This window comes from Monopterus albus, unplaced genomic scaffold (assembly GCF_001952655.1).
Source record: "Monopterus albus unplaced genomic scaffold, M_albus_1.0 scaffold110.1, whole genome shotgun sequence".
NCBI lineage: Eukaryota > Metazoa > Chordata > Actinopteri > Synbranchiformes > Synbranchidae > Monopterus > Monopterus albus.
Window position 1 is genome coordinate 1212514 of NW_018127990.1, and position 10820 is coordinate 1223333.

Here is a 10820-nt window from a genome sequence, read left to right on the forward strand (position 1 = left end):
TTCTGTCTGTGTAAAACTGACTTGACAACAATGACAGCCGAAGAGATGCTCTGGTGGCTTCTTATCTGCCTCACTTCATGTCTCTGGTCTGATCGGGCCCTTTCATCATTCATCAGATAGATTCTTTTCATCACCTGTCATCTCTCCTTTCAACCTGTATAATAGAAAATATTAGAGGAGATATATTGGGGAGAGAGCGAGAGTGCTGCCTTTTATTTATCAGCTTCATTTCCATTCAGTCACATGAGACTGTGGGTTGGGTAGAAGTTTAGACAGATTGATTTTCCTTTCATTTGTCACCTATCTTTTAAATAACTATCTACATTTATTGTCAGTTACTTTAAAGTCCACTGTTAAAGATCGGTTTCTCAGTGCAGTAATTTGTTCTCATAGGCCTCTTGAACTTGACCCTTTTCTCTCTTGTGGAGAGCAGCACACAAGTGTCAGTATGCTTGACAAAAGATCTTATTGCCAGCAGTTTTGGGAACTCGAACACCAACAAAATGGTTTTATGTAGCAGCCCTGTAGTGGTATATATGCAGTAGTAGAAGAAACACTCAAATCCTTTAGTCTAGTAAAAGTAATAACACCACACAGCGAAAAACACTGCACTACAGTGAGAGGTCCTGGATTTAAAGTTTCACAGCTAAAAGTAAAACTGTATTATCAGCAAAATATACTTAAAGCAGAGGGAGTAAAAGTAGTAAAGGTGAAGGTACACAAAATGTCCCTATCAGCTTTACTATTATACAATAATATAACTCATTCATTCCTTCATTATCTATATCACTTATCCTGAAGAGGGCGGTGGAGTGCTGGAGCTAGTCCCAGCTAACATTGGGCAAGAGGTAGGGTCCACCCTGGACAGGTCACCGGTCTGTCACGGGGCTGACATGTAGACACACAACCACACACTCCTACGGGAAATTTAGTCACCAATCAATCTAGGTCTGCATGGTTTTTACTTGACAGGAAGGGCATGAGAGAATGTAATCAGCAAAGTTAATGTAGAGCAGTAAAACGTGAATACAAGCACTTAACGTAGGTAGGCCTACAGTAGGCTACATTAGTAGGTGGTCTTTGTTATATTAGACCATTGTACATTTACTCAGCTGCCATTTTTATTATGTACACCTTGCTAAAACAAGTTGTGTAATACAAGAGCGCTGTTTCTATTATTTTGTCCAGCCTATTTATATCGTTAAGGCCAGGCTAAAACCGTTTGAACAGGGCCTGAACATTACCACCTTCATGAAGGAGGATTATTATATGGCTGCTGTACTACACTGCATTTGGCTTCAACTTGGTGTTCCTAATAAACTGGCGCCGGCAGTCGTATTTTCTGACGACTACTCGTGGAAAGATTGCAACATGGCGGCTCCGCCCCGCTGGATGACGGCACGGCGGGAGGAAACAACGTAAACGTACCCAGGCTTGGTGCGAAGGCTCAGTCCAGCCGAAAGTTCCGGAGTCGAACAGGGTCCAAGGAGACAAGAGTCCGCCAGGCCAGACTGGACCGAAACCAGTCCGAAACTATTTCATCTAAACTCAGACTGACGGACACGAGGACTCGGTTGGATTCGGCTTTGTTCGCTTCAGCTCCGCATATTAGGAAAAAATACATATTACAATATTTTTTGAACAACAGTATTAGTTTGTTTTGTGACAAGTTGATAAAAAGTATTTAAATCAGACTGAGGAAAAAGCTCAACAACCAAGAGCTAACTGGCTGACGACAGGTTGCGCAACCCAGACAATAATAATAAAACGGAGACAAAGGACGTCACCACCAGTTCCCCCAGTATCAGAGCTACTGGTTCCAATGGGAGTTGGACCTTAAAGAAAACCTGTCCTCTGCAGCATCTGCTCTACACGGGGGGAAACATCAGCTCCACATTACCTCCAGTGGATCTACTGGTTACCTGTTGACCTACAACGGTAACTCACAAGGTAAGAAAACTGACCTGGGAGCAGTGGTAGAAGTACTCACGTCCTTCTTGAACTAAAAGTGCCAGTAACAAAGTCAAATAATACATAAATATAAAATTGTACATGAAAAGCATAATTCTGACTTTTATAGAATTAAAGTATTCTTAGCAAAAGAGTAGTAACTATTATTATATAACAGATTAATGTCAGTAGAGGAGGAAACACTGACAAAAGTAATAGCACAGTGTACAAATACTCTGTTAAAGGTGAAGGTCCTGCATTCAAAATGCTACTTAGGTAAAAGTACAAAAGTATTGGTATCAACATTATTATAATCTAATAATACAGATTAATCTGAAATGTGCCATTCCGCATACTGAGTACTTTCAGTACTTTAAGTACTGATGCACTATTGTGTTTATCACATTTAATGGTGCAGCTGGTAGTTGTGGAGCTAATGTTAACTACCTTATATACTTTATAGCTAGCTAGATATGTTAAAAGAGTAACTAAACATATCAAATAAATGTAGTGCAGTAAAAAGTACAATGAAATGTACTGAAAGGTAGTTGTCTAAGTGTGGTCAAACTCACAGTTGTACTTGAGTACAGTAATGGATTAAACATTGTTAGTTACAATACTTTCCACCACTGACCACTGTTACTGATGCATTAAGGTGCGAGTAGCTGTAGCTGCTCATAGAATGTTTTTATGTAGATCTGATCTGATCTCATGTATAGAAATGATCATATTCTTGTAGCTGTTAAATGAAGGAAGTAAAAACTACAGTATTTACCTGTAAAATGCAGCAGCTCATCTACTAGAGTTTAGCAAAGTGCAGCAGTGAGTAGAGTTTATGAACATCTATCGTATATAACTAGGTTGGAAGCAGAGATGGATCACCCATCCTCAAAAAAAATGTAGCTTATAACTCATTACAGTGCTACTGAACTGTCAACAGGACTCACATTTGGAGTATTTATAATCTAGGTTTACAATATTTGGCATGTGCACAACAAAAACACATATACATAATAAAAATGTGCTGATCAGACTCAGTGATTACAGATACTTAAAGGAATAGATTAGGAGCATAAACAGAAAACAGACAACTTCTTCTGAGCTTTTAACAAATGTTAACAGTCAGTTAAGACATATCCCAGCTGATCAGCTGAAGTAACTGGACTCTGTTTAACTGGGATGGACATAGGATTAAGATGTTCATCTATTAATGTAGAAAAAAAAATCTGATGATTAATTATTATTGAAGATTACATACTTTTATGACAAGTTTGAAAAGATGACAAAGAGGACAAAGCAGATTTCCTCCAGAAGCTGAAACAGTAGTTCAGTCACGTTTGGTCTAAGTTTTAATGTCAACCTGCAGGACAGAGAGACGAGTCATGGGGACATGGTTAGTTCAGTCATATGAACAGAGAGGACTGAATCCATCACAGCCACAAGTGGAAAAACACTTGACAAGTGTTGGTGAATATTATGGATATGGATGAAGTAATCATACGCCTACATTTTCATGGGAGTCTTAGTTTTATTTCAGCTTAAAAGGTGTTGTTTAACTTTAACAAAGGCTTTGATGACTAATAGCAACTGCACAAGTGAAGGTTGACTTGAGGTGAGTATGGAAATAGCCCCCTTCAAGTTTTCAGAAAGGCCAGTGAGAGATTACAGTTACCAAAGTTAGAGTAACAGCAGTCAAGTTTCAGTCTACGAATAGAAACAAAGTATTTTTGCATGTTGATTGTGAAACTGCAGTTGAACAGAAAGTGTCAAGAGAAATCTTCCATAGAGCTGGAACGATGAGACAGTACTGATTCACTGTGTGTCGGAGGGTGACGTGTTGCTGCTGTGACTCAGGTTGTTTCACCAGAGTGGAAGCAGCATTGCCCAACAGCAGGTTTCCACACAGCATCAGCACAGCGTTCTAGAAAACTCCTCATAAAGCCCACACTCTCCCACCACATATGCGTGTGGTAGGTGTTGACTGTATTTAAAGCCTGTTAAACTATAAACTGTTGTGCTCTGATGCAACAATCTGAAAGAAGCTGAAGCATCTGACAAGTTTACAGGAAGTTGCATCATAAAGCCTATAGATGCGTTACCAGTGTAACATGAGAGCAGCAGAGACAGAACACAGCGAGATGTGATAATAATACAACTCTTACTCATGTATGGGAAAATATTACTTAAGAGGGTTTAGCGAAGGGAGGGGTTTTGACACCAGCAGAGGGGCATTGCATTGTAGAAATTAAACGGCTCTCTTGAGTCTGTTCAGTCGCAGCTCACTTGGCACTAACAGGACAGTTTCTGGGGTGTGACTTTGATCCACACTGAAATTTCATTTCAAAATTTCTTTGTATGAAATTTTGTACAAATGCTCATGGTCCACAGATGATAAATTCTACTGACTTTGGTGACTCTTTCACCTTTCCTCTTGCACTACCATGAGGTTGACATTTGTGGTTTTGATTTAAATATCTCATCTATTACTGGATGCACAGTCATGACATTTTCTACAGGCAGTCATGTCCCTTCAGGATGAACTGTGATCACCTCGCTTCATCACTTGGTTGTAGTTCCCATTTGTCCAAAACTTGACCAACTACACCTCAGACGCCTACAACTAGTGACATTCTCATCAGAACCTCAGCTGTACTTTGTGTTTACTGCCAATCAGTTTTAGCATAGTAACACTAAATTGTTAGCACTGACCACAAAGCACTGCACAGCTGTGACCTTGTTTGACATCGTGTCCTGTTTTAAACACTGGCTGCCACTGCTTGGCAGTAATAATAAAGCTGTAAGTATTAATTAACCTCACAAATTAATTAGTAATTAACCTCACTTTTCTACTCCAACCACAGATGAGTGTGGGTGTGGACACAGCCAGCTCTCAACTCTGTCTGAAGAGGCTATTGGATGAGCCCCAGGACACTTTACCAAAATGTAAACGTGCTCATGTAGCTTCACCCCCACTAGCAACTGGCCTATCACCCTGCCTCAGGCCCAGAAGTCCCACCCCCAAGACCAGTCAGAGCCAATCGTCATCGAGACTTCCTGTGTGAGCGGCGTGAAGGGGAGGAGACTCACAGGGCGGTGCTTGTACGCACACAGCAGCAGTACACGTGCCAGGTAACTACTACTACTACTACTACTACTGCTGTTGATTGTTACTTGTTGCTAATTCTACAAGTACTGCTGAAAATACTAATGCTATTGCTGATACTGTGAAAAATATACATACAACAGTGGAACAGTCAGTGTCTTACCCCAACCGCCCCTCCTGGTTGCCATGGTTACAGGTACTCCCTCGGCGTGGTTACCTGGAGCGATTAGCTGCCTATACCCGAATTGGTCATCACGACAACATCTGTGGTCTGCTGGACGTGGTGATTGGCCAGGACAGTGTGCATGCCTTCCTGCCTGGTCACTATGGTGACATGCATGCGTACGTGCGCAACAGGAAGCGCCTGGGCGAAGAGGAGACGAGGCTTCTGTTTGCTCAGATGCTGAACGCCGTGTCGCACTGTCATGGCCACGGAGTCATCCTGAGAGACCTGAAGCTCCGTAGATTTGTCTTCATCGACAGATACAGGTGAGGCTCCATGACAGGTACTGATCAAACTACAAATACTACTTCTATAGCGCACTACAGTGACAGACACAGGTAGGACTGCCAGAGAGATATAGTACTAACCCCAACCACTAAAACTGCAGCAAAACTGTGAAGTGCTGCAGGTTAGTCTTCACCAGTGCCACATATGAGACTGACAAACAGATAGTACTGTGAATAATACTGCTGATATTGTGAGCTCTGCAGGTTTCTCTACACCAACACACATACAGTATTGTTCAAAATAATAGCAGTACAATGTGACTAACCAGAATAATCCAGGTTTTTAGTATTTTTTTTTATTGCTACATGGCAAACAAGTTACCAGTAGGTGCAGTAGATTCTCAGAAAGCAAACAAGACCCAGCATTCATGATATGCACGCTCTTAAGGCTGTGCAATTGGGCAATTAGTTGAAAGGGGTGTGTTAAAAAAAATAGCAGTGTCTGCTGTTGACTGTACAAACACAAAACTATTTTGTACAAACGTTTTTGTTTCTAGGATTTAGCAATCCTGTGAATCACTAAACTAATATTTAGTTGTATGACCACAGTTTTTTATAACTGCTTCACATCTGTGTGGCATGGAGTCAACCAACTTGTGGCACCTTTCAGCTGTTATTCCACTCCATGATTCTTTAACAACATTCCACAATTCATTTACATTTCTTGGTTTTGCTTCAGAAACAGCATTTTTGATATCACCCCACAAGTTCTCCCATGATCCCTGGTATGCGATAAATAGGCCCAACACCATAGTAGGAGAAACTTGCCCATATCATGATGCTTGCACCACCATGCTTCACTGTCTTCACTGTGTACTGTGGCTTGAATTCAGAGTTTGGGGGTCGTCTCACAAACTGTCTGTGGCCCTTGGACCCAAAAAGAACAATTTTACTCTCATCAGTCCACAAAATGTTCCTCCATTTCTCTTTAGGCCAGTTGATGTGTTCTTTGGCAAATTGTAACCTCTTCTGCACGTGCCTTTTTTTTAACAGAGGGACTTTGCGGGGGATTCTTGAAAATAGATTAGCTTCACACAGACGTCTTCTAACTGTCACAGTACTTACAGGTAACTCCAGACTGTCTTTGATCATCCTGGAGCTGATCATTGGCTGGGCCTTTGCCATTCTGGTTATTCTTCGATCCCTTTTGATGGTTGTTTTCCGTTTTCTTCCACGTCTCTCTGGTTTTGCTCTCCATTTTCAGGCATTGGAGATCATTTTAGCTGAACAGCCTATAATTTTTTGCACCTCTTTATAGGTTTTCCCCTCTCCAATCAACTTTTTAATCAAAGTACGCTGTTCTTCTGAACAATGTCTTGAACGACCCATTTTCCTCAGGCTTTCAAATGCATGTTCAACAAGTGCTGGCTTCATCCTTAAATAGGGGCCACCTGATTCACACCTGTTATTTCACAAAATTGATGACCTCACTGCTATTTTTTTAACACACCCCTTTCAACTAATTGCCCAATTGCACAGCCTTAAGAGCGTGCATAACATGAATGCTGGGTCTTGTTTGCTTTCTGAGAATCTACTGCACCTACTGGTAACTTGTTTGCCATGTAGCAATAAAAAATATACTAAAAACCTGTATTATTCTGGTTAGTCACATTGTACTGCTATTACTTTGAACAATACTGTATAAGACTGAATGACAGATACTTGTACTACAAATACTTATGAAACTGATACAGCTAAAAACTACTAATAGTGCTAAAATGACAAAATACGGTTAACACTAGTGGTGCTATAAATTCTAGTGAAACTGCCTAATAAACTCTAAAATGATGAATACTACCACTTACAGTGCAGTAAGTACTTAACACTGCTGAAGGTGCTAGTAATAATACTGATACTACTGAAAACACTGCTGGTTGTAATCTAAATTCTACTGATTCTGCATAACATACTTCTAACACTGCAAACGTACTACTAATACTCCTGCTACTGCAAGTGCCACTACCAGTTCTAAATGCCAAACAACACTATGATACTTCTAATGCTTCTAACACTGCCCATACTAATAAAATTACTGCAGACATTGCTGACACTGCTCATAAACCTGCTATGGACCATAGCATTAGCAGTTTTTTTGTAGTATCAGCAGTATAATTAATGTTCAGTAAGACTGAGGAAACCATATAGATAAAAATAAGCTATACCTAGCATCTCCAGTGGAACCATTAGCAAAACCATAGCTACTAGCACTAATAACAGAAGTATCTGTAATACCAGCTACCAGTGCTACAGATGTTACTGCTGATGCATTAATTAGACTAAAACTGTGATCTATGTTTCTTTTTCCCCACAGAACTCGTCTTGCTCTGCTCGGCCTTGACGAGTGCGTCCTCCTGGACGGTAACCACGAGGACGACTCTCTGACAGACAGACATGGTTGCCCTGCCTATGTCGGCCCCGAGCTGCTGACCAATGGGAAGGGGTCTTATTCTGGTCGTGCTGCAGACATTTGGAGCTTGGGTGTGTCTTTGTACACCATGTTGATAGGACGATACCCATTCCAGGACACGCAGCCTGCTGCGCTGTTCACCAAAATCCGCCGCGGGACTTTCAGCCTGCCTGATTGGCTGTCACCACAGGCCAAGTGTCTTATTGGTTGCATGCTGAGGAAGTTGCCTGCTGAGAGACTGGAGGCATCGGAGCTGCTGATGCACCCGTGGCTGACCAATCCCTGCGCGCCACATCACAACATGAACAAGACTCATCACAGCTCACACACAATGCCACAGAGTAAACAAGACGATGACCAGGTGGTGCCAACATTCATAGAAAAACACTAACACACTCACTCTTAGATACATATGTTTGTACTTCTGTACTTGTGAGGACCCTCACTTATCTAATGCATCCCAACACCAACCATCACCCAACCCTTAGGCCTGAAACATACATGGCTACAAATGACGAGGACCGTCTCTGGTAAACACAGCCAATGTTCACTTTTACAGTGGAGTGGAGTGGAGGTGATTAGGCTTAGTCCACAGGGGGACAATATCAGTCAGCTGAAGCTATGACCAGGTGATGAAGTATCATACATATGTACATACGAACTTATTCAGGTAGAGCTTTGTCAAACTTGTCAGCCATGGTTGTTTTGAGTGGAACCAAATGGAAGGGACCGGCTTTCTCTTGTTGTTTCATGCTATAGTGCCCCCTAGGTGCAATGCTTAGATTGCATATCGTACCTGTGTCATGTAGGTGACACTCTCAAAAGTAGAACATGTGAAACTGATCTTGCGCAGCTCGAATTGTCTGCATTTTCGTACTTGCCTGAAGTCAGCATCATGCTTTTAACTAAACTTAACCTGAACTTAATTGTAACTTTAATCCTAATGGTGCTTTCACACTTAACCTGTTTGATTCAGGTAATGTAAACTCTGGTGTGCTCGCCTGTTTAGTACAGTTCGTTTGGACTGGTGTGAAAGGGTTTGAGCTCTGATGCAGACTGAAACATCCAGACTGCTGAATTGAGTGTCATGCCAGTCCCTGTAGAGATAGATGCATATAGAGATGATGTCATGACAGTTCCCTAGAAGTGAAGCCACCACACGTGCCAGTTCAAGACCACCTTGTTTACAAAAATCAAATAGCATGAAGAAAATGGACAATTTCCCATTTAATTTGGACGAAATTAACCAGAATACAAATGTGAAAGTGATCCACAGCCAACTCTGGACCCTCTGAACATCTCTGACAAAATGTCCTCACTCCCATGGTCAAAAACCCATATTGGTCCTCACAAGGATAGACAGACAGCTATACACACACACACACTACACAGACAGTCTGATCCTGGATTACTTGACCCTCAGGTGCCTTCCTCTCTGTAGCTGTCTCAATTCAAGCTCCGGCTCCTTTGACAGGGGCTTAAACCTGCTGCTCGCCTTCCACAAATCTCTCTTGCTCTACATGAGATTCACAACAGAGTCACCAGTGCCACCAGTTCCTGGCACAAACCAGAACTAATGGTGTGTTGAGGTGCTCTCATCAGCTTGTCAAGTGGAGAGTTACTCTGCAGTGTTAAACTGGGAAATAGAGTTGTGAAATTTGACTTGACTAGTGTGTTTACATGCACTTTAAGGCTACACAGGTTATATTTTACATTTTTCCCATTAAAAGTCCAAAACCAACAATAAATTGAAGTTACCTCTGGATCCAAAGCCTGATGTAGCTCATTCCACAGAGCCCAACTGTTGTTCGCACCGGGTGCCATTCTCTATTATAATAAAAATTGTTTCTGCTGCTGTAGATACTCAAACATACCACATGTAAACAAATGCACAGCTGAAATGAATCCCTCAGAAATGAACAACTTCCTCCTGTTTAAGTGACATCTGCTAGAAACTGGTGCCCAGCTGTATGTAAATTTCACATTTTTTTTCCAAGGGAAACTATATATTCTTGACTTGTTTATATAGGTTAGGGAAGTATTGAGGGACAGACTAACACAAAGTTGCTTATTTCATGGGATTGTCAGAAAAATATGAAGTGATACCAGCCTTATCCTGAAGTAAACAGCATTACACTTGGCTTTTTCCAGTAACCTCATGTAAATGAGTAATCTCATTTCTCCTGCTATAGTACACATCTCCTAGAGAAAGGTGGCCTCTTGGCCATGCATACAGGTAACCATAGGAGATTTTTTTCATATATGAATGTGCCTGACAAAGACTTTAAAAGTAAAAGTATCAGAGTGGGTGGATGAAAGAAGAAGCAATTAAATATCATGTGCTCTTGCCTTCAAAACTGAAAACCAACAAAGTGGTGTGCAGGAGTCATGCTTCCAAAATAAACATAGGGACAGGAAACAGTCTGTTTACTGATCTGCTGCATGTATACACAAACCTATAATAACCAGGTTACTATAGTACATACAAGTACATTTTCTGATGACCCGGTTACTTATGTGCATATAATACTGTGACCTGATGTATGCAAATGAGTATCACGGCCTCTGTGTACTGTTGAATGATAAGAACAAACTACAGACTGTGCGTCTAGACTCACTACTGACATCCTGAAGGGACTGCTACAATTTCAACACACCTGGTTATATGGCCTTTTCTGAGTTGATGAAGATGCCTACACACACCAGTGGTTTGAAAAAAGGAAGCAGATGGAGCCTAAATTGGGACACAGCTTCTTTCTCCCAGTGTTTACCCTTCTCAGTTCATCCCTAGGATTGTAAGAGAAGGCTGAGTCAGTGTTGTTGGTGTGCAGAGTCACCACCAACTGACCT

The 10820-nt window shown here is 41.4% G+C and overlaps 1 protein-coding gene across 1 annotated transcript; it reads left to right on the forward strand.

The window, feature by feature from the left end:
• The first annotated feature begins 5005 nt into the window (after positions 1–5005).
• On the forward strand, positions 5006–10389 carry LOC109966350 (tribbles homolog 3-like). Its single transcript, XM_020611124.1, has 3 exons — positions 5006–5079; positions 5250–5542; positions 7875–10389. The coding sequence occupies exons 2-3, from the start codon at positions 5388–5390 to the stop codon at positions 8359–8361; spliced, it is 642 nt and encodes a 213-aa protein (XP_020466780.1). The 5' UTR covers positions 5006–5079; positions 5250–5387; the 3' UTR covers positions 8362–10389.
• Positions 10390–10820: the final 431 nt, after the last annotated feature.